The 24,616-nt window shown below is 44.5% G+C and overlaps 1 protein-coding gene across 2 annotated transcripts in view; it reads left to right on the top strand.

Annotated features, from left to right (window-relative positions):
* Positions 1-24,616, top strand: part of DGKI (diacylglycerol kinase iota) — a 447,265-nt gene that overhangs the window by 165,098 nt on the left and 257,551 nt on the right. For both annotated transcript variants that reach the window (XM_060020018.1, XM_060020017.1), the window contains exon 3: positions 6,902-6,997. In XM_060020018.1, the coding sequence (XP_059876001.1) occupies positions 6,902-6,997 (96 nt within the window). The remainder of the gene's footprint in view (positions 1-6,901; positions 6,998-24,616) is intronic.

Genomic DNA, 24,616 nt, shown 5'->3' with positions numbered 1-24,616 from the left:
TGTTTTCATGCACCCTCACTAATCTTTTAGTTTCTAAAATTGTGAGAATTTTAAATTAAATCACATTGGCTGCTGGGAGAAATCATAGACTCTTACAACTTCACAGGTCGGTGAGAAGTACCTAGGTCTAATCTTTTGCCTCTTAGTAAGTGATTATCTAAACTAACACTGTTGAACAGAAATATATATGAGCCATAAACAAAGCCTAACTTTTAGTGGCCACATTAAAAAGTGAAAAGACATAGGTAAAATTAATTTTAATATTATATTTTGTTTAACCAAATATATAAAAATATTGCTGTTTCAACAATGTTCACATTCTTTATATATATTTGATGAATATATGATATATATATGAACCATCAATATATGGTTCACATTCTTTTTTCAGACTAAGTCAGTCTTCAAAATCTGCTGTGAATTTTACACTGACAGCACATCTCAATTAGCGCTAATCACATTTCAAGCGCTCCGTTGCCATATGCTTACTGGACAACATATCTAAACCATCTGAGACAGATTTCACCTATTATTACCTTGCAGATTTTTAGAGGGAGACAGTCCAGATTTTTGTTTCCCTTTCTGAATTTGTAAGGATATTTACATTTGATACATGTTTATGATTGTCTTATTGTTTCAAAACATTTTTTACAAGCAAATGCCTTCATTTTGTGTAGATTATTTGCTTCTGGTGTCAGCGTACTCTATCTGTGTCATTCAGTCTATAACACTCCCTCTCCACAACTTGTGTCTTTTTACCTATAACTATTTATTACTAGGACTTCAGGTAGAACTTGAGAGCAAGAAATCCTACCTGTATCTACATAGGTGGGTCTCTGCTCTTAGGTAGCTAGATCTATCTATAGATAGGTTGATCTATATAAATCTATGTATACCTACAGAGACTTGTTTCAACACTCACTAATACAGAAGAAATGTTATCTTCATTTTGAAACGGAACTATTTTTTCTGTCTGGCACAGACGGATACTCTGCGTTATATACCGTTTGAGATGGTATTTCAAGATGAATGTGTAAAGAAGAGAGAAAGAGGTACCTGGGTGTGGAGAATGGAATAAATAAAAAAATATGGCACAGAAAAGGAAAATAGGACTATATTTAGAGAAGAGTGACAAAAGAATAGAATGTGGGAAGGTGAATAAGAAAGACAGATTGGTACCGTTAATGGAAGGTCTAGTACGTGGGATTAAGTTTAGATTTTGTTTTATAAATAATAGGGATTTTTTTTTTTTGGCCTCCTAAGCAAGAGAGAGGCATAATCACAGCTATGTTTTAAGGGAGTTAATTTTACAGCAGTGTGAAATATCAGAGAGAATGTCAGAAGTAGAATTCAGAGCAGAAGACACCAGGACTCAGAGATTAGACATGCTGTTCAGTGTATGGTAGGTAACTTGGGGGTAAATGTAGGCAATGAAAGGAAATGCAGACAAAGCCGTGAGCAAAGAGAAGAGGCCTGTGTTAGTTGGGGTGGGCTAGGCTGCAATAAATAAAATCATCACGTAATGGCTCAATACAAGAGAACTTTATTTCTCACTTGTGTAACAGACCAGGACTGTTTCAGGTTGGGTGGCGGGTGAGCTCTGTTCCACATAGTTATTCAGTGACCTGGACTGACAGTTGCTCTTACAGCATCGTTAGAAGCCTTCTAAAATCATCCCAAAGGCCAACTTCCCAGGTATCCAGTATGGGAAAAGGGAGGGAGGTTTTAGTGGGCCAAGTCTGAAAATAGTACATGTCACTCCTGCTCACGTGCCATTGGTTAGAACTGGGTCACATGGCCACATCCAATCACAAGCGAGTCTGGGTAACAAGGTCTAGCTGTGTGCTCAGGAAGAAGAGAAAAATGATTTTGGTGAATGGCTAGCAGTCTTGACTACGAAGACCCAGGAGAGAAATAGATGTTGGATAATACCAACATCTATGGATTAGGAAGGAAGAACGAAAACTGGTGACTAACCACAACGATAATAAGAACTATATTGAGGGAATCCCCTGGTGGCGCAGTGGTCAAGAATCCACCTGCCAATGCAGGGGACACGGGTTCGAGCCCTGGTCCGGGAAGATCCCACATGCCGCGGAGCAACTAAGCCCGTGCGCTGCGACTACTGAGCCCACGTGCCACAACTACTGAAGCCCGCGTGCCTAGAGCCCGTGCTCCGCAACAAGAGAATCCATCGCAATGAGAAGCCCGCACACCGCAACGAAGAGTAGCCCCCGCTCGCCGCAACTAGAGAAAGCCTGCGCGCAGCAACGAAGACCCAACGCAGCCAAAAATAAATAAATAATTTTTTAAAAAAAGAACTATATTAACACCTATTAACTTCTCATTGTGGGCAAGGCATTGAACGTTATTCATCTTCACATTTAAACATCATTGTGATCTTGTGAGGGAAGTACAATTATTATTACAATTTTAGTGGTGAGTAAACTGAGGTCTAGGGAAGTTAGAGAGACCCTAGGTCATAGAGCTAGTAGGTAGCAAGTCTATCTGACTCCAAAGCTCATGTTTATTACTCTTGAACTGGATAAGGATTTATCAGAAGTGTAAGAAGAAAACCACAACAGTTTATTTTTCTATTCATGTGTGAATGCCACCCAGCTGAATTCAGGAGTTCCCAAGACCATACTCACTTGCAGGTTCCGGAATCCCCAAGACCACACTCAAGTTCAATAATTCATCAGAAGGACTCACAGAATTTACTGAAAGCTGCTGTACTCACATTTATGGCCTATTATAGTGAAAGGATACAGGCTCAAACCAGCCAAGGAAAGAGGTGCATGGTGCAAAGTCCAGGACATTTCTACACAAGGAGCTTCCGGTTGTCCTCTCCCGGTGGATTTATGACAGAGATAACCTCTCCCAGCAACCATGGTGCAACTATACATATGGCATATTGCCAACCAAGGAAGCTCATCTGAAACTCGGTACCCAGAGTTTTAGTCGGAGCTTGGTCATGTAGACACAGTTAACCACCTGCATGGTTGACTTTAGCCCCTAGCCCCTCTGGAGGATGAGCTGATATATGTCTCACCATAAGTCACTGCTATTTTAGAATATTTGGCATGGCCCAAGGTCCCCATGTAAACAAAGATACTCTTATCAGGCAAGACATTCCAGGCACTTAGAGAGATTACCTTCCTATAGTTGAGGGCAAAGGCCAGACCTCTCTTTGCGTAAGGTTACTTCCTTCTGATGCGTCAGACAAGACAGATGTACAGGAAAAGGATGAGGCATGGGGAAAATGTAGTCTAAGAAAAGGTATGTTTCATGTTTTCCTTGCATGACTGTTTTTTTTCTTGCATGCCTCTGTTTCTTTCATGATTTTGAAAGACCGTCGTGTCTCTTAGGCATCCATGTTTACTTCTCACAGTTTGTGACTCCAAACTTATGGACAGATTAAAAAACAAATTATCCTTTCTACTCCTTGGAATTGCATATAACAAGAATGTGATTCGTTCACTGATTCTTAATCTCATCTTTTCAGTTCCCCAAATTTATTTATCACCTACTATTTGCCAGGTGCTAAGTTAAGTGCTGGACATTTAATGTCCATATGAAGCTTAGAATCTAGCATAAGAGGGAAACATGAATCAAATAATCATGCCAATGAATGATGGGAGGGAAACATGGTTTTATGAGAGTAACTAACAAAATGACTTCGATTTTGGGGTCCATGATGGCTTCTTTGAGAAAATAACACTTGATCTGGTAACCAAAAGGTAAATAGAAATTACCCACGTAAGTCAGAATGAAGAATAGGAAGTTTGGATACAGTAAACAGAATACGTGGTCAACAGTCTTTGATGTGGGGACATTTGAACAGAGATCTAAATGAAATGAGAAATGCACAGTGCAGGTGTCTCGCGTAAGCAATTTTTAGTCAAGGGAGCAGCAAATTCAATGGACCTGAGATGAGAGCTTCCTTAGTCTGCTTGGGAAATACGAGACCAGCGTAATGGCAGGTCAGCGACTGAGAGGGAGAGAGAGAGAAGATGAGGTAGCTGGGCAGGGAAACGAGATCGCGGAGAGACAGGAGAGGAAGTCAGAGAGGCTCCCGGGGACGAGGTAAGTGAGGACTTTGCACTCTTCCGAGTACATGGATAGCCATTGAAGAGTTATGAGCAGATGAGTGATTTGATTAGATTTACTTTCTTTGTTGTTGTTTGGCTGCGCTGGGTCTTCGTTGCTGCGCGCGGGCTTTCTCTAGTTGTGGCGAGCGGGGGCTACTCTTTGTTGCGGTGCGCCGGCTTCTCATTGAGGTGGCTTCTCTTGTTGTGGAGCACAGGCTCTAGGCGCATGGGCTTCAGTAGCTGCGGCGCATGGGCTCAGTAGTTGTGGCTCATGGTCTCCAGAGCCCAGACGCAGTAGTTGTGGTGCACGGGCTTAGTTGCTCCACGGCATGTGGGATCTTCCTGGATCAGAGATGGAATCTGTGTCCCCTGCACTGGCAGATGGATTCTTAACCACGGCGCCACCAGGGAAGTCCCTGATTAGATTTACATTTTAAGGTAATTATTTTGGTTGCTCTGTGGAGAACAGACCATGGGGAGACAAGAGTAGAGCAGAGACACCAGTTAGGGGGCTATTGGGAATATTCCAAGCCAGAGATGATGGAGGATTGGGTGGTAACAGTAGATGTGGTGAGAATTAATTGGGTTTCATACACATTTTGAAACTAGAGTCAGTAATATTATTTCTTGAACCCCATTCCATCAGGCTTTCTTCCTTCTCATCCTGCTGTTGGTACTTTTGTCAAGGTCATCAGTGACTTCACATGTTCACATGGTGAAATCCAATGGCCAGTTCTTCAGCTTTTGACACAGACCTTCTAGGTGCACTTTCTTCCTGGAAACGTTATACTCTTTTTTGTTTTCCTTGTACCCCAGTGGCCACTCCATCCCAGTCCCCTTTGCTGGATCTTTCCTATATCCCCAAACTCTAAGTATTGGAATGTTCCACAGCTCAGTACTCAGAGCTTAGGTTTTTGCATTCAGTTCTTATGGCTTTAGGTGCCATCAATTAACGGTTGCCTCCCAAATTATTCATACAGTACATACCTCTTCTTTGAACTTCAGACTCATAAAAATTGCCCTCTCAACATCTCCACTTGAAGGTCTAATAAGCATCTCAGAATTTTACATCCTCAACACTGAACTCATTGCGCTGATCATTTCATAATGTATAAAACTATAGAATCACTGTGTTGTACACCTGAAACTAATATATTAAATGTTAATTATAACTCAATGGAAAATAAAATAAAACAAAAACCTGAACTCGGCTTACTCCCTAAATCTGCTCTTACTGTAATCTTCTCCCTGAATTTCAGTAAGTGGTATCTCCATTCTTACAGCTGCAAATATTTGCTAAAAACTTCAGACTAGTTAAAGCACACTTTCTGGGGATGGGCTGGTAGCCAGGTGTTCTTCAAAACCCATCAGCTCATTGTAATGAGCAATTAAATTTGAGAACGAGTGTGCTCGAGCCACTGTGGCAGGAAGCCCCCACCTTTTTCTTTCCCTCTTCTCTTACTGATGTCGGGCTTTCTAATCAGATCCCCACTCAGGAGTGAGGTTAGCTCATGCTAGCACTCCTGCCGTGCCTGAATCCTTATCAGCAAGCTTCTGAGTGCTCGTAGAGGGTCTCCAGTGTGCAGGGACAATCCGCTTGGCCCAGCGTGGATGAAGCCTGCCAGCCCAGTGAGTTACTGATGTCTTGCAAGTCTCTGACTCCCTGGGCTTACTTGCTCCTGCCCACCTTACTTGGCCTACTGGGACTTAATTTTGGGCCTGCCTAGATTGATATTATCAAGGATTTTTGACTTTCTCCCCACTGCAACATTTTGTACTTCACTTTTTAAAAGAGTTGGTGGGATTTTTGCTGTAGTACGTTTCTGTAGTATTTGCTGCTATGATTATGTGTTTAGTTTCCATGTTCTCTGGTAGATTTTACTGCACACTAACCCAGTGCCTGGCACCAGGTGTGTGGAATGTTTATTGAATGAATTAGAGAATAAAAGAATGAAAAGAGATTTAATTCTATAAATGGTTATAAGTTAAATCTGGATGATAAGTTCCCAGTAGTAGAATATTTTAGTTTGTGGAGCTGGATTTCTTTAGGATACCTGGCAAAGAAATGCCTTTTAATTAACTAATTTATTTTTTATCTTGTTCTCATCCATCATGATCTGAAGACTTTTAGGGTTCCAAACCTACAGCTATTCTCTGTTTGCCACTGGAGGTATGTGAATATTTTTAGAAGCAGGGAAATCATTCAATTTGAAGAATTTAGAATTGGACGAGGGCCCTATTGAGCTGGTGAAATGTTTGAATTAGTAATTTATTATGCTTTGACTACACAGCGACTTAAAACTAAGTTATAAGAAGCTCCTGGTTTAGAAGTATAATTTATCCATTACTGATATGAATGTATTTTCAAGCAGCCTTTAAAGTACTTTAATACTACTCTCCTCCTTAGCTAATTTGCTAAGGAGAGTCGACTTTTAATAGAATTTTGGCCTCAATTGTCATGAACTCTGCAGTGGGCCTGGATGAATAAGGCCTTAGATTGACTACCTTGACAGTTTTTTGCCCCTCATTTGTTACATATTTCAAAGATGACCACATCCATGGGTAAACGCATCTTTGGACTTAACATATTAATTATTGCTCACAGTTTTTCCAAATACCTTTTTCCGTTTCTAGAATTTTGGTAGGACCAATTTCAGCGGTATTTTCAGGGGTAAAATGAGAAGCGTTTAGACAATTTGGGTTCACTAACTGTCTTGCATCCAAAATCTAAATTTGAGATCTGCCCCCTTCCACCCCGTCCCTTTATGCCTGAAAAGAAAACTGAAGTCAGGTGGGTCTTTTCCTTCCAGGAAAATGCCGTGAATGGAGAGCACCTGTGGCTGGAGACCAACGTCTCGGGAGACCTGTGCTACCTGGGGGAGGAGAACTGCCAAGTCAGATTTGCAGTGAGTGTGCGCCCGGGACCCCTGTGCTCTGGCCTTCCTGGGGGGAGCCTTGCAGGTAGTTGAGTCTGAAGGCAGCGGGGATCACCACGCCTGAATTTCCAAGGAAAGCTTTGAAAGAGCCTGTCCCTGTGAGGCAGTTGACAGTTTATCAAGTTAGCATGGCTTTTAAGGGGTCAGTTGAATGGTTTTAGGTTTTTTCTTGATTCTGCAGGTCGAACCTTGGGATAATGTGCTACTTTGTGATGATAACCAGTGTTGGGTTTTGTTAGTGTGTCTGGTGGTGGGGGAGAGGGTGAGTGTGCATGACGGCAATGCTTGCAGACGGAGCCGTGTCCTGTGGGGAGAGACCCGTGGGTGGAGGAAGGGTCTCTGTGGGAGAAGGCTCTCCTTCGTAGGGGAGCATGTGTGGTGGACGACATTACTGGTGGGTGAAGGTAGAGATGGGTGCAAACACTGGTCTGGTGGTGGGTGTAGGCTCACAAATAATTCAGACTAGGCTCCAGATGAGAAAATTCTAGAAACTATATAAGTGATCAACAGTCAACTCCATCAGAGCATAGCTTTCTAAAATTTGCTTTGTCCGTATTTGGAACAACGTTTAAATGTTAAATCTTCTTTGTGTTCCATGAAAAGAGCATGGTTGCCAGGCTGTAAGTTGGGAGGAACTAAATTTTAGTATTGAGAAACTGAACTTAAAATTTTTGTGTAGTTAAAAATTATGGTTCAAAAAGAGAGTAATGGGGGCTTCTCTGGTGGTGCAGTGGTTGAGAGTCCTCCTGCCGATGTAGGGGACATGGGTTTGTGCCCCGGTCCGGGAAGATCCCACATGCCGCGGAGCGGCTGGGCCTGTGAGCCATGGCCGCTGGACCTGCGCGTCCGGAGCCTGTGCTCTGCAACGGGAGAGGCCACGACAGTGAGAGGCCCGCGTACTGCAAAAAATATATATATATAATAATAATAAAATAAAAAAGAGGGTAATGGGAAACTAACAATAGTAAAGAAGAAAGAAAAGTTGTATTCTTTCTTATTTTGGGGAAATGGGCATCATAATTGACCTAATAATTATTTTCTTTTTTGTTATGTTTGTTTATAACGTGAAAGAGGATTTGGGGCAAAATGTAGAACCTAGGAATTACGAATGAATATGTTTCTATGAATAACAAATAAGGAAGAAATTGAGTTTCTGCCAACGTCTATAGAAGAATAGCCCCAAGGGACTTTTATTAGGCTGCCTGGAATCACAAAGCTGGGGAGCCAAGATTTTTTAAAATTGCATTAGGTGTTTTGATGCCTAGTTTATAGGTCTTGTTTGGAAAACTTTATTAGGGTTTGGAGGAGCAGGGTTTGTTTGAGTGAGGGTGGGATAGTTAAATGTCAGTTGAAGACTCAGTTGTACAGGCTCTCAATTTCAAGTCAGGAAACTTGGATTTGAATCTCAGTGTTATCACTATGTGGCATTGAGAACTCCTGACCTTTGGTTGTTGGCCACCTTCAAGGTAGAAAAATGAAGGAGGATTAAATTAAGTTTGCTTCTGATTCAGATCTGTACTTCGTTGTTTGCGTTTCTTTTAATCTGGTTGTAAATTCAGTTGATTTAAATATCATTTCAACTTTATGCATATGTATTTTCAATTAAAGTATAATTTCATGAAATTTGATTAAATTAACCAAAACCAAGAGAAGCTCAGCTGTTTAGACTAAAATGCTATAAATGATGAATTAACATTTGGATCTTAGTTAATTGTGTAAACACTGGTCTTGATAATATAAAATGGAAAAAATGAAAGCCAGTCCTTCTTGTGTACATACTTTTGAACTATTATCTACTGATGCTGCTGTCAACTGATGGACTGTAATTTGTTATGGAGGTCTACCTTATTTCCAGATTACTCTCTTTGATCCTTTTCTGACACTCTTTTAGAGTCAGCCACATGTTACCTCTCTTGGCAAAAATATGAACAGGTACCTACATCCGCCTTAAACCTTGTATCGGTAAATAGCATTGCTACCCACTAATTGATTCTAACTCGGTCACTATTACCTCTATGCCAGGAAAAGTAACAAAGAAAGGAAATATTAGGGAGATGTAAGGAGGTAATAGAATTACAAAAATTTCTAGTGTTCTTTTGAATCTTCCTCATAATTTCATCCCAAATACTTGGCTTTCTTAACTCACTTTACAAAGTATCTGGAGGAGGAAGGTCTCTCCTCCAAAAAACATGGATTAAATGAAGGCATAAAGCGGTGAGGAAGCTGAAGACCTGTGTTTCCTCATTATAAGCTCCTGAAGGCTCAGTTTTTTTTACCTGTAAAGTGGAAGGAATGTTGTTTTGAGGGTTAGATGAGATAATGCATTGAAAGGACTTACTTGCCACAGCCATAGGCATAATGAATTCAAAGGGGGCAGGGGGGACCCAGAAAGGACAAGAGCAGACAATTCACAAAAGAACTACCGCTGGCCAATATATGTATGAAAAATATAAACAAAGGCACTCAAATTGAAACAGCTATGAGGAGGCAACGTTGTGTGCCTGTTAAAGATTTACAAAATGGTAATACCTGCTGGCTAGTTTAGACCAAAATTCGTCTTCTCATTGTCAGCTGGTGGGAGTGTAAGTTGATATACTTCACAAAATTATCACTATGTAGTAAAAGCGTTAGAAATCTAACTCACTCTCTCCACTTCATTCTGGCATCACGTTTTGGGAAGGACGCTGGCAAAGGGAAGACCCAGGAGAGTGTGCTTAACTTGGTTCAGGGTGGGGAACTTTGTAGTAGAAGGAAGAGCGAAATAACCGGGGTTGCAAAAGAGTATTAATGAGAGAAAGGAGAGAGAACTGACATCTTCCAGCATTAGAAGAGCTGCCATGAAGAAAAGGAAAGTATGTTTTTTTAATTTAATTTTTAATTTTATATTGGAGTATAGTTCATTTACAATGTTGTGTTAGTTTCAGGTGTACAGCAAAGTGATTCATTTATACATATATATGTATCTATTCTTTTTTGGATTCTTTTCCCATATAGGTTATTACAGAATATTGAGTAGAGTTCCCTGTGCAATACAGTAGGTCCTTGTTGATTATCTATTTTATATATAGTAGTGTGTGTATGTTAATCCAAAACTCCTAATTTATCCCTCCTTGCCAGGTTTCCCCTTTGGTGCCCATAAGTTTGTTTTCAAAGTCTGTAAATCTATTTCTGTTTTGTAAATAAGTTCATTTGTATCATTTTCTTTCTAGATTCCACATATAAGTGATATCATATGATATTTGTCTTTGTCTGACTTACTTCACTTAGTATGATAATCTCTAGATCCATCCATGTTGCTGCAAATGGCATTATTTCATTCTTTTTTATGGCTGAGTAATATTCCATTGTATGTATATGTGTGTGTATGTATGTATATATATACCACATCTACTTGATCCATTTGTCTGTCAATGGACATTTAGGTTGCTTCCATGTCTTGGCTATTGTAAATAGTGCTGCAATGAACACTGGAAAGAAAAGGGAGGTGTCTTGCTCTCCCCTGTTAGGAAGGTAGAAGTAAGTTCTAGATAGAGAATCCACTGACTCTAACAGTCGATCTTACACTTTGGTATAATAGATGTCACCTGGAAAACCTGTTAACAAGGTAGATTACTTTTTAAATCCTTGCTCCAAATGCTGATTCAGTAGGTCTGGAGTTAGATTTGGGAACCTGTGATTTTTAACAATCGCCTCAAATAATCATGGTACAGATGGTCCACAAACTTAACTTTGACAAATACTGTATTATAAGGAAGAACTTTAACAATCAGGGCTTGGACAACCAACAGGGGAACAAGGTGCCTGGAGAGATGGGCTCAAAGGAAGTGTTTATGAATACGTTGGGTGGCCATCTTTCAAGGATGCTTAAAGGGGGGGTGCACCTCTGCTTTGGGTAAGAGGTTAGGCAAGGAGATCTCCAAGACAGCCTCCAGTTTAAATGTTTTATTTGCAGCTTTCTTAGTATTGAACACAGTTTCATAAGAAAAAAAAATACCATGTGTAAATAGATTATATATTCTCATTTCTTTAAAGAATCACCTTTGAAGAAAGCCAACCTGTTGGGTTTGGGACCAGATTACCATAACCAGGTGCTACCTGCTGGCTCCTAAACAGAATGCAGGCAGAGTGCTTGGAGGAGGAGTGACTCCATCACTGAAGAGGTGCCTTTCACTCCTTACTCTATTTTAGCAAAGCAAATGTCACGGGTGGAAGTTAAGAGAAGGGAGAAGGGAGAAATCAGTGTGGGTTGAGTAGACAGAGGCGGCTTCGTGGAAATGGGGCTTGAAAGCAGTATTGAAAGATGGGTTAGATTTACGTAAGTCGAGTGGGGAAAGGAAACCTTTACAGGCAGGGAGAGGAACATGGGCAAACTCAGAGGCAGGAACAAGCTTTGTACGAGGGAGAAGGGAATCACGAGACAGGCATGAGCACACCAAAGGGCATGCGTTGGGTAAGAATGGAAATAAGGATGGATGGGGGTGCGTGTGTGTGTCTGTTTTCTCAACTGAGACTCCGAGCGCATGTTATAAATGTCTGTGTGCTTGTAAAGCATGACCATATTGTCTAAACCAAGACAGATTTGAGGGTGAAAATGGCTGCTGTGAAACCATCACAACGTATGGGGACAGTGCAATAGTCTATTTAAAACCAAAGCCATCCTGCAAATTCAGGACCTCCTGCTGGCAGACATGGATGGACATTTGGGGGCTGATATTGGAAGGCATTGCAAGGAAGGCAGTGACGACATAGAACATGAAGACTGCTGTAGGAGAGTTTTCCAAAGTCTCAGGGCTGAACCAGATGACCTTTACAGTTCTTCCTCTTTTATATTCTCCAGTGAGAACATTTAATACTGCAGAATGTCTGTGAATAGATATTTAATGGGATTAAAGTTGTTCCCAAATCAGTGGCAGTCCCCAAGTTAGTAGCTGTTTCTTTTTCTGGTCTGGAGAGAAGAAAGGTATGCAAAAGTCATGAAATTGGAGTAGAAGGATCACTGTTTTCCATCATGATTATGGGGGGGGGGGGAAACTGAGACAAAATTCCAGCTAGGACCACTTTTGTTTCGTGATATTTATTTTGATGGACATGTCTTCATTCATTTATTCTACAAGTGTTTACGGGCTGGGTACCCAGTGCCAGAAACTTCAGACCGAGTTGAGAGTGACAGGTGACAGTTAATTGTAATTGACAACATCACGGCTCATAGTGGGTACACTGCTCGTGCCTGTCTCGTGACTGTCTTCTCCCTCGTACAAAGCTTATTCCTGCCTCTGAGTTTGCCCATGTTCCTCTCCCTGCCTGTAAAGGTTTCCTTTCCCCACTCGACTTACGTAAATCTCACCCATCTTTCAATACTGCATTCAAGCCCCATTTCCACGAAGCCGCCTCTGTCTACTCAACCCACACTGATTTCTCCCTTCTCTTAACTTCCACCCGTGACGTTTGCTTTGCTAAAATAGAGTAAGGAGTGAAAGGCACCTCTTCAGTGATGGAGTCACTCCTCCTCCAACATCACTCATCTGACAACATCACAGTGGGTACAGTCTGTAGAAATCATTCTGGTGCATGGCTGATACAAAGATGTTAGCGAAATACGTATTTGTTCCCAAAGAAACTCATGCCTCCCTGAGAATCCATTGAGTACATACCTTTGCACACCAATTTTTACACTTAAAAGACACTGCCTACGTCACTACGTAGGGGTACAAACAACCGTGGTCACACCTGCCCAGAGACATGTAGACACAGAAAGGCCACATGGGTAGTGGGAAGGAAGGGGACTCTGAGTGAGACAGACCTGAATTTGAAAACCTATTGTTCCATGTAGTTACTGAGTGAATTTGGGGCATATCATTTCACCTCGTTTTGCCCCCATTTCCTGATTTACTGTATTGTTATTAAGATTGACCTCAGTGATTCTTTTTTATTTTTATTAAAAAATTTTTTTTTTAATTTTAACATCTTTAGACCTCAGTGATTCTTATTCCTGGAGGAGCATTGTAGTGTCTTCTGAAGCTTTCCTTCAACTTTATTTTTTTAAATGACTGGTTCCCAGCCTGGATCTACCACATCAGAATCTCTGGGGAGTGGGACCAGGCATGAATATGTTAAAAACAAGCAAACTCTACAGATGACATATGTGCTGTCACACATAGTGGGCAGGGAGCCACTGATCTGCTTCACAGAGAGAGTGTCAGAACCAAATGAAGTGGCCTGGTCCCTGCCTCTGGTGTAGAGTGGCTGTTGTGCCGTAAATCGTGTACCCCCCGAATATGTTGAGGTCCTAAACCCCTTGATCCCACAATGTGACCTTATTTGAAGATTGGGTTGTTGCAGGTGTAATGACTTAAGATGAGGTCATACTGCAGTAGGTGGGACCTCATGCACTCTGACAAGCGTCCTTATAAGAAGAGGAGAGGACACACAGTGGTAGACAGGGAAGAAGGCCATGTAATGATAGAGGCAGAGATTGGAGTGATAGAGCTGCAAGGCAAGGATCGCAGGCTCTCACCAGAAGCTAAGAGGGAGGCGTGGACAGATTTGCCCTCAGAAGTGTGCCAACCCTATGCACACCATGACGACAGGCTTCTAGCCTCCAGGGCTATGAGAGAATTCACATTTCTGTTGCTTTACACTACCCAGGCTGTGGTCCTTGGTTAGGGCAGCCCTAGGAAGCAAAGACAGAAGCTATTCTGTTAAGGTGAGTTACCTTACCTGGCCACGCAGATGCCTGCACACGGCTCTCAGATGCACTCACACAGGTACATTTAAATCAGGCTTGATTGAGGATTTCAGTTGAGAGGTATGTGGCTTTCTGGATAAGTGAGCAGACAGACAGGTAGGTGCCAGAACTACGGGAATAGGGTAGGTAGAAAGGTGGGGGAGACCGCAGAGGTTGGGCAAGAGAAGAAAGGAGCTGTCAGGCTTCGGAATGCTGTTACCAGTTATATCTTCTCTATACTTAAGTGTACTTCTGTCACCTTCTCTTTGTGGGTAGGCTAATGGGTACCGTTTCGCTTTTGTTATTGTTTTGTTTGTGTGTTTTACTTTACTCTTGTCCTTGTGGGTCACGTTTGGCAAAAATGGCCAAACCCGCCTGTAACACCTGACCTTGATTCTAAGGTGTCTTCCAATACTGCTCAGCGCTTAACAAATATAGTTTTATTAAGTCGATGACTAATTGCAATAGGGCGGTCAGGTGAGATGGGGAGCGGGGGAGTGGAGAGTGAGGGGCTACTCAGATCCAGCGACAAATAGGTCTGGATAGAAATCCTAGCTCTGCCCTGCTGCCCTGAGTCTCAGGTTGCTCTGTAAAACGGTGATGATTATATCTGCTCTTCAGAATTGGCAGGAGGATTAAAGTAGTTGACACATGTTAATGTCCTCCCTCCTTCTCTCCTATCCTTGCTTATATTTCAATGTCATTAAGTTGAATGAGCTAATTGGTAGTTTGGTTGGACTTTGGTTTCAACAAGGCCTTCTGTTCGGGATGCCCCGACGCTGAGACTCTTACACTTTCCCTGTCATTTTGCTGCTATGTGTGATGTGCATAGTCGCCCTAGGTCATGGGTGGGACCAGCCGAGTGTGACAAATCAAAGTAACTCGTTCTGGAAAACATCTCACAGGCTGTGTCTTCTTCCTGATGGGTCAGAAGCCTCATCCTTGTAATCGGGCATCACAGCATCTGCTCGAAAGGATGCTGGCTATGTCCCTGGGTTTTGGAAGAAACTTGTAAGAAGAGTACAAGAGCAGTAGCTCTCTGCCCTATTTGAAGGAAGCTTTCCGTTGTTTTGAAAGAGAAAAAAGATGGCGAACCTGGTGACAGCCCTGTCTATTTCATCTCTAGAAGATGCGAGCACTGGCCAGTGGCCCATGAAGATGCTGATTTGTGGGCATCTGTGCACTGTGAGCGAGATGAGAGAGTCGGTCCCCAGCACAGGCGGCTGGGGACCTCTGACCGTCTGCGCATTCGGATCTGGTGGGTAGATACCCCAGAGCACCAACATTGGACGCAAGCCTCAGTCTGGGCTGGGACCACCCCTCCCCCCACCCCTCGCTGCCCCTGGTCTTCCAGCACGGCAGACTGACGCTCCGCAGCTCCAGATGGTAGCCGGGCTCACAGAGGGAGCTGTGAGTGTGGCAGCAAAGCCCAGAAGCCTAAGCCAGCCTTCCAAGCTGTTTGGGTACCAGCCGTGAAGATGCCATCTCCACGGCGCTTCTAAGGCCGCTCTCTACCAGAGGCGCCTCCCACCACCAAGATATTGAGGAGCTCATGAATGCAGATGACTCGGGGAGAGCAGAGCCGTCAACAAAAATAGTTTTGAAAAAGCATCTGCTCAGACAGACTCTCTGCTCCTGACCCCCGAGCCAGTGGATGTGAGTGGAGGAAGGGGGTGGGGTGTTTCTGTGTGTGCAAGGGGTGTTGCCCATATGTGTCTGGCCAGATGGTCGGGAATGTCCATGAGATCGTCCAAGTGCACACACAGGACTGGGTCTAGCATGGGGCAGGCCCTCAGTTAGCCATTGTTATTATGACAGCTATCGTTATCATTGTAATTATTTAGCTTAGAGTGTTATTCGTATGCTTGAGGAGCTTGTAATACTGACCCTGCCCACTTTGTGCACTAGAGAGAGTGATAAGATACGGAGCCCAGGGAGCTGCAGGGCTCTGCCACTCTCTCCTAGGTGACCCGGCATCAGCAGTACCATTGTCTATTTGCACAGTTTGCTTTCAAAAAAATAAAATCGTGTCCTAGAGAGCACTGAACTCCTGTAAAAGCAATATGGAAAATTCTTCCTTAAAAATGGCTTGTGATGGAACAAGTTTAGAAAACACTGAACACCTTTGATAATCTAACATGTCTTCTGAGGCTCCGAGAGAGGCATTAGGGATGCAGGATTTGCTCTCTGTTTGCTTGCGGGGAAGGGATGATTGTTGAAAACCCATTATTTTCCCCACAGAACACCCGTTGTCATCTCGTGAGATCTCAGTATTCAGTGGGAAACTATTTATCCACGCAATGCAGTTCTCCTCTTGTCAGTGTTGGTCAGTAACAACGACCCTTTGGGGTGGTCGTTGGGGCAGTTTACTCCCACTTAAAGGAAACACAGGTCAGAGACACTTAATCACTGCGGTGGGGCTTCTTCACTTTTCTGTCTCTTTATGCAGTTCTTTTGCCTTTGTTTGAAACTTTCATTAAGCCGTCTGTCTGTCTGTCTGTCTGTATTATTTTATTTTTAGAGCCTGAGCCTCTGAGCATGGTTGTCATCTCTTCTGCGATGATACTTGTAGATTGAGGCTGCATTTGTGTGTTTGCATATGGGTGTGTGCTTGTGTGGAGCGGGTCTCTTCTTATTTAATATGGTTACGGTTCTGTCACTTAATAGAGGTAGTTTGCATGGGATTCAGTGTAGGGTTTACATATCGCCTAGGCAATGCCCAGGTGTACAGAAGGGCTTTCCCTTCTTCCAGTGTCTCTCAGTGCCGGGCACCCAGAACAACAGGTTCTAACCAACGTTCTTACCACTCACAGGCCCCAATCTCAGCTGAAGCACTGTTTACTTTAGCAGTTACCCAGAACTACTGCTGACCCCAAGGTTGATATTGTCCGTTTTTAGGAGATTTTTCTTGTTGTTTTTCTTACCTCGTATGCCAGGCAGATACAGGTTGCAGAAGGTAATGTTTTAAAGACAGAAGGAAATGGCAAAGCCTGCTTTGGTGTCTTCATTCAAGGTGGTGTGTGGGCTTTGGAATCAAGTGACCCGGCTTTGAATCCAGGCTCTGGGATTTTCTAGTTGTGTGACGTCCATCATTGTTTTAACGTCTTTAAGCCTCAGTTTCGTATCTGTAAAATGTCGATAATACCAGCTGCTTACGGTTGTTGGAAACTTCAATGAGATAAAGCATATATAGCAATGAACCACGTGGCCAGTCGCAAGCACTCAATAAAAATTGGTTGCTCGGCTCATTCCTCCTTGAGTAAAAGTGGTTCCAGAGAATGGTCAGAAACTGAAACCCAACAGGCAGCGCCAGGGTAGTAACTTTGGAGGGCCTTGTAATCATCCCGCTTTCTCTCACTGAATAAAAGAGAGGGTGAAACAACCAGCCCAGCTGTGCCCCTTCTCCATTCTCTCCATCTCTTCTAGTGCACATCACTTTCTAACCTTTTAAAAAAAATCCCTTCCTTACTTGCCTGTCTGTGTCCCTATCAGAACATAAACTCCATTTAGCTCGGGACTCTGCCTGTCTTGTGCTCTCCTGGGTCCTCAGTACTGAGAACACTGACTGCATTAAGCAGTTACCCTGCCCTTTTCCACAGAATGAATGAACGAGTTCAGTGATGTGATTCTTGAAAGACGCACACGCAGACGCCTGTCACCAGATCAACCCTGCCGCTTAAGTATCGTTACACTTAGAATCCAGGGCGTTTGAATTTCCGCCTTATTTTTAAGGCTCTTCACAGGGAGATTCCACATTCACTACTACAGGCTATTGAGGGGTTATAAGCCCTGTTTAGCCTGTGTCCTGCCCTTCTTATTTGATTCTCATGGAGGACAGAGACAGCTGTTGACCATTCTTGGCACAGGTGGTCATGGTAGGGTTGTCATAAGTCCATCCCCTTGGGGCTGTCATGAGACTAGATCATCTAAAGCAGTCTTGTCGAACATCATGGTTACCTAGCTTTCTCAGTCCTGCTCCCCAAATCTGTCACTAGTAAAATGAGAGGAGAGTAGTAAGATGTAATAGAAGGAGATGGCTTAGAGTCAGAAAGACCTAGGTTCTACGCCTGGCCAGTCTGTCTTGGGCAAGTTGCTCAATCTCATAGGGTCTCAGCTCCTTATCTATAAAGCAGGTGAGTGGTACCCACTTTGCATGGCTGAAGTGAGCTGTGTCTCTAGAGCACATAATGTATATATTATACTGCCAGCCTCCTGGTAAATATTCTGTCTGCGGTAATGATATCCTCATTGAAAAATGGTACCAGTAGTTGTATGTATGTGGGTGAAAACCACACGGCCAATTGGAGATACAGTGTTGGGTGAGCTATGATTGAAATGGTGGTCTTCTTGGGCCAGATTGGCTGAAAGACTGACTTAATTGCATCATCAACAGCTTGGGATGTTGGAAATGGCAGTAAAAGGATAGGTAATTTACCATGGTTTGATATGGCTTCTTAAGGAGACACAATCTTCCAGGTTAAGGCAAATGTCTCTAAATCATTGCTTAGAGATCTTAAGCTGTGAACTTTAAAAAACCAACTTTATCTATTTCCACAAAGTAAACTCATCATGTGAACATACTAGGATTCATGCTGCAGGTAAGATAGCATATACGGTGCTCTCACACTAGCAAGTAATAAAAGGCAAACTTTGGTTGGTGTTTTCTAGTTTACGTTAAGCTTCAGATCTCTGCTATGCCCTTGATATACTACTACCTTGGAACTAGACAATTAAGACAATGATGAGACATCATTTCCTGTTGTCTCTATTGTGACTTCTGTGATATGACCAGCCCATCCTCACTCATACCTATCTGCTGGAAAATTGGGAGTACACATGTGTTCGTCGTGTGTGCAGGGCTCTAATTGTGTGACTATCTACTTATTAGTGCCTGTATACTTGTAATCATATTTATGTACATTTTTTGTACATATGGAAACACTTCAGTTAACCTACAGTCAGATACATGGCAGCTTTGATCTGAGATAACTTTGAAGAAACTATAAACATTGAACAGGGAGCAGCCATAAAAGCAGCTGAAAAGAACCAAAGCAGGAAGATAGCACACGATAACATTAAAGCTGTTGACCGGCCACGGTCAGACCCCGCTGACACCAAAGCTGAGAAGCACAGAGGAAACACATGGGAAAAAAGAAATGAGGAAATAGGGCACGTGCTTGGGTAAAATGAGAACCAGCGGTGGGAAATAGAATTATGGATTTCTGAAGATTTCTTGAGGTTCATTAGTCTGAAATCCTTTATTAATGCATCGTGGCCATGCAGGAGCGGGCAGAAAGAATGCCTAACCGGGGCGGCAATCTTGGACCAGTCAATGAGGGGCACTCGCAGCTTCTCACATCCTGGCTCTGGAGGCAGCCGTGTGTTGGTATCCTTCCATTAAACTTGTACCAGCCGATACAGATTGAGCAGGCCGTTCATCCTCCTTTCCATAAGTAACAGCTGCAATGTGTATTTGGTTTATGTCTCAATAACTGTACCTGAATTCTATGTAGATGTACAAAAGATAGCAGCTGTGTACACCAGTTACCCAATCGAGTTCCAAGAGGTAGACATCTCCTAAGAGTCCTGTGGTAGTTTTCTATTGAAGCCCATTAGAGAAGCCTTGTACCTATCGCTTTCTTCTCATTTAAAAAATGTACTATCTTCTCATTTAAAAATGTACTATCGTCTCATTTAAAAATGTACTATCTTCTCATTTAAAAAACGTACTATCTTCTCATTTAAAAAATGTGCTAAAGTCACTGATATAAGCCGCTTTTGAATCACTGTTAAAGAGAATGATTTGGTACGAATCTCAGTGCAAGGGTAAACTGCTGAGATACAGGCATGCCCTTTTTTCCCCTCTTAAAATGAACCTGTGCCGTGCTGACCACCACTTCTTCCAATCCTGATCCAGTGGTCAAAACACAGTGAGGTGTCATTCTTTATAACCAGCCATCAACTTAGCTTTGAACTAACACGATAGCTACTCATTTGGTTCTTACTGAATTGTTTCTCCCGTGAGCCCTGATTGGCGAGGTTCCCACGTGTTGTTCTGGTTCTCATATTCAGCTCACAAAGTCCTTTCCCTTCCCGTAGCTTTCTGCTCTAGGATTTTGCTTTTTGTTCTCTTCAAATGAAAAATCTAAACCGTACTGGCTGTCGGGGAAATAGAAAGCTTTTATTCGTGTCCAAACAATGACGAACAGTGGCACTTTTCTCCTTCTCTCCGTGTCTCTAGGGAAGCTGTGGAGTAGACCCTTCTGTGCCTTAGCTCCGGAGGGTCCTGCCTACCCCAGACACATGGGCACATCTGTGCTTCCTCAGGGGAGGTGTCTCTGGAAGCATAAACACTTCATATGCAAAGTGCTTCAGATAATGTGTTCCTTAGCACAGAGCAAACGAAGCTGTTTGAAGAGCAGGTTAAGTGAGTTTTATTGCAGTACTTCGGAGACAGTCCCAAGAGTGCGGTAGGTGTAGTCGGCTGGTGTACACACGATCAGCGAGCTGACCGCGGAGTAGGAGTGAAGCCGTGCTTGGCTGTATCAGTTATTCTCCTGAAAGACATGAGGCCCAGGTGTGAGACGTCTGTGTTCACCTTTCCGGAGACCTGCGTATGATGGAAAGAGGGCCGTGCTCTGTCCGTGCACCACTCTTGCTTCTCTGCCTTAGCCCTCTGTTCCATTCTCATCGCTCCGATTCAGGCGCTCATTGCCTAATACGTGAATTTCCACTGTGAACTCTCATTACTTAATATCTTTTTTTAAAATTGAAGTATAGTTGGTTTACAATGTCATGTTAGTTTCAGGTGCACAGCAAAGTGATTCAGTTATATATATATATATTCTTTTTCAGTCTTTTCCATTACAGGTTATCATAAGATATTGAATATTGTTCCCTGCGCTATACAGTAGGTTCTTGTTGTTCATTACTTAATCCCTGTGTGACCTGGCCTGCAATCGTGGTCTCCCTCATCTCCGCCTAGATCACTCCATTCCAGTGACCCTGGCTCCTGGTCACTCTGCAAACATCCCACAGTCCTCATGCCTCTGGGCTGTGCACTTTCTGTTCCCTTTGCCCGAAGTGCTTTCCCCCCAGATAACTACATGGCCAACTCCCTCACTTCCTCCTGGTGTTTCTTCTTTTTTTTTTAAAGTATTGCTTTGTAGCTCAGTTTTTTTATTTTTATTTTATTTTTTCCTGGCCATGCCATGCAGCATGCGGGATCTTAGTTCCCCAACCAGGGAACGAACCCGCACCCCCTGCACTGGAAGCGTGGAGCCTTAACCACTGGACCGCCAGGGAAGTCCCCCTCCTGGTGTTTCTTAAAATGTATCTTCTCAGTGAGAGCTTTCCTGGCCAACCTGTCCCAACTTCAACCCTCCGCTGCCCCGATACCCCCTAGCCGCCGTTCTCACTTTAATTGTTCTCTTTAGCACTTATTCCTGTCAGCGTATCGTGTATCACACTTACCTATCGTGTTTATTGTTTGTCTCTCCCAGGAGAATGTAAGCCCCATGAGATAAAAACAAATTTGTTTTCAATGTTTTATTCACTACTGTATCCCCAGTGCCTGGGACAGTGAACGGCACTTAGTAGGTGCTCAGTATTTGTTGGTTGACTGAATTAATATATCAATCATCTCATTTCCTTTTGTCTTCCTCCTCCTGCTTTCAGATAGTGCTGCATCCTGCCACCAGATTGAATTATTATTTTTGGCCACATGAGTCTCAAAAATTATTAGTGCCCCATTGCCTATTAGGTTCAAATTTGTATTTCTCACTCGAGATTTAAGGGCTTTAGCAATCTTTTCCCAATCCACCTTTCTAGCCTAACCTGCATCGCCCATCCGGGACTTCTCTTTGGGAAGTCTGGCCTGCGTGCTGGCCCCAATCCTCTGCAGCCCCACAACTTGCTACCCAAGTAGATGTTCCAGAGCCTTACTAGCCTACAGACACAGGTGGGATCACATGAGCATCAGTAATGCAGACTTCCTGTTCTTAACTCCACCCATTTATGTAAGACCTCAGCCTTTTGCAAGATAGCCTTCCCGTCCGATATCTCTGGAATTCCCCCAAAGACATCACATTTGTGGTCACAAAAATTGTTTAGCTGTACTTACCATGAAGCCTCTACCCCACTTTCCCTCTAGTATTTATGAAGGTCTTCTGTCCCTCAAACACCTATAGAATGCCTCTTTCTCTCTTCTTTTGGGATTGCCTATCCTGAAAATGCTTGTGTCCTAGAGGGGTTTTGTCTCAATTCCAAAGCCACCAGTTCTCCAGACTGGGGTTGGGCTGGGGGCTTACACTGAGGAGAAAGCCCTAGTCTGCAAGCCCTTTCACCTCTCCTTCCTCCCTCCCTCTCTCCTCCCTCCCTCTCTCCTCTCTCCTCCCTCCTCCCTCCCTCCCTCCCTCTCTCCTCCCTCCCTCCCTCTCTCCTCCCTCCTCCCTCCCTCCCTCCCTCCCTCCATCCCTCTCTCCTCCCTCCCTCCTCCCTCCCTCTCTCCTCCCTCCTCCCTCCCTCCCTCCATCCCTCTCTCCTCCCTCTCTCCTCCCATCCCTCTCTCCTCCCTCTCTCCTCCCTTCCCTCTCTCCTCCCTCCTCCCTCCCTCTCTCCTCCCTCCTCCCTCCCTCCCTCCCTCTCTCCTCCCTTCTCCCTCCCTCCCTCCCTCTCTCCTCCCTCCTTCCTCCCTCCCTCCATCCCTCTCTCCTCCCTCTGTCCTTCCTCCCTCCCTCCCTCCCTCTCTCCTCCCTCCTCCCTCCCTCCCTCCCTCCCTCTCTCCTCCCTCCCTCCCTCCCTCCCTCTCTCCTCCCTCCCTCCTCCCTCCCTCTCTCCTCCCTCCCTCCTCCCTCCCTCTCTCCTCCCTCCTCCCTCCCTCCCTCCATCCCTCTCTCCTCCCTCTCTCCTCCCTCCATCCCTCTCTCCTCCCTCTCTCCTCCCTCCCTCCCTCTCTCCTCCCTCTCTCCTCCCTCCCTCCCTCTCTCCTCCCTCTCTCCTCCCTCCCTCCCTCTCTCCTCCCTCCCTCCCTCCCTCCCTTTCTCCTCTCTCCCTCCTCCCTCCCTCTCTCCTCCCTCCCTCCCTGCTAGAATATCTCTTGAGCTCCTAATATGTGTCAGGCAGTGTTCCTGGTGTTGGATTAGGGCAGAATGGAAATACAGAGGAATCTCCATCTTCTTGTAACTCTATACTTTGTAACCCAGGTCCTCTCAGGAAAAGTTCTGCTTTGCCGTTTCCCTTTGAGACCCTCGTGACCCACAGCCAGTGTTCCCACTCCCCACCTTCCGCCTGACCCCCGACCAGGCACACAGAGAGGCCTCCACACTCCACCATTAAGCATGGTGCCCAGTGACTTACGCAGATGGACGCCTGTGGGCCCCTGGCTCAGCGCCCCATCGGACACGCAAAAGCCTGCTCTGTTCCTTTGAGGAGGCATCAGTGCCTACTATGTAAAGAGACTTTGGATCCTCTCCCTGCTGGAGTGGCTTCAATTTTCAAATATTACATCTTTTCAAGGCCCAGTTCAACACTTTGCTGTCTTTGGTGTTACGTCCTTTGTACTGAGTCAGCCGCTGGGGCTTCACCCTGCTCTAGATTACAGCTTTCACTGTCTGAGCTGTTCATTTAGCACTCGGCCGTGCACGGTCTTCTCTTGTTAGTGACCTTTTCTTTCAAGTCCTCCGTGTCGTCTCAAGTGGTGCGCCAGCTTCTCCCAGGAAGGACAGAAGCGTCTTTCTCTTTATTTCCCGCACAGCACTCAGAATGCTGACATTGTTCCAGCTACATGCAAAGTTCACACGTGGGACATCTCAGACCATCCTGATTCCCGAGAGCTGGCGTGTGCGGATGTAGGCGCATCGGTGTGTATTTGCGTGTTGCTGAGTATTTTCGTCACTTGTCTACGTGACCCCCTTCCCAACCCCTCAACCTCCTGTGGCTCCCTCCTCCTTTCCCTTTCGTATATTCTGAGGTACTTCTGGCATCATTTGGTATCTAGGGTGGCGACGCTGTGGGGATATCCCAGAGGGATCCGGCCCTCACTGAGCCCTGTCCAGAGGACATGTGGCACAAACACCTGGGGCCCTGACAGATCAAGGCCTTGACTCCGGCAGCAGTACCCAGGCTGAGGGTTTCACACAGAGGGAGGGCTCCCTGCAGGAGACCCTCAGAGGTGGGCTCTGAGATTCCCCCCTCCACCCCGCCCCCCTGACGGGAGGCATCTCTGTTCCCCGGTCTGGGCTCTTGAAATCCTGCCGTCTCGGAGCGACTTAGTTACGCAGCGAGGAGCCACGGTAGGGGCGCGCTGGCACGTCAGCTAGCCACCCTCTCGGTTTGTCCAAAACGGCCTGTGTTCTGTTTGAGGAAAAGAGGCGCTGGCGTGAGTGGCGATGGAGCCTGTGCTTTGGCCCTGAAACCACATGAACAGAACTTCCAGATAATGTCAGTCTTCTTTTTCCCTAGCACCAATTTACAGGTTGCATCCTAGACACCCCAGGGAGTAGAACTTGCCGAGAATGCTTGTCATTTCTTCTAATTGGGTTTTTAAATAAATCAAAGAACCCTTGTTTGCATTTACCTAGGATTATACAGCAGCAGTGTTCTTGTTCGTGTTGCCCGTAGGGGCAATCCCCACTGGAAGGACGCTGAATTCCTGACACTCTGAAGGCTTAGGAAGCTTCCTTCCCTGCACTTTACCGAGCAGTCCCTTCACCCCACCCTCGGAGAGGAAGAAAAGGGTAGCCTTGCCCGGGCCCAGTTGCCCCGTCTCCCCCTCCCATCACTGTGCCCCTGTAGACCGAGCTTTGTGTCCAGAAGGGAGGATAAAATTCTTCTTGCCGCACTCGCTGTTTCTCCTTTGCCTGACT

This window comes from Delphinus delphis, chromosome 9 (genome assembly GCF_949987515.2).
Source record: "Delphinus delphis chromosome 9, mDelDel1.2, whole genome shotgun sequence".
Classification (NCBI taxonomy): Eukaryota; Metazoa; Chordata; class Mammalia; order Artiodactyla; family Delphinidae; genus Delphinus; species Delphinus delphis.
The sequence above is the reverse complement of the archived record's forward strand: the minus strand, read 5'-3'. Positions and strand labels throughout refer to the sequence as shown.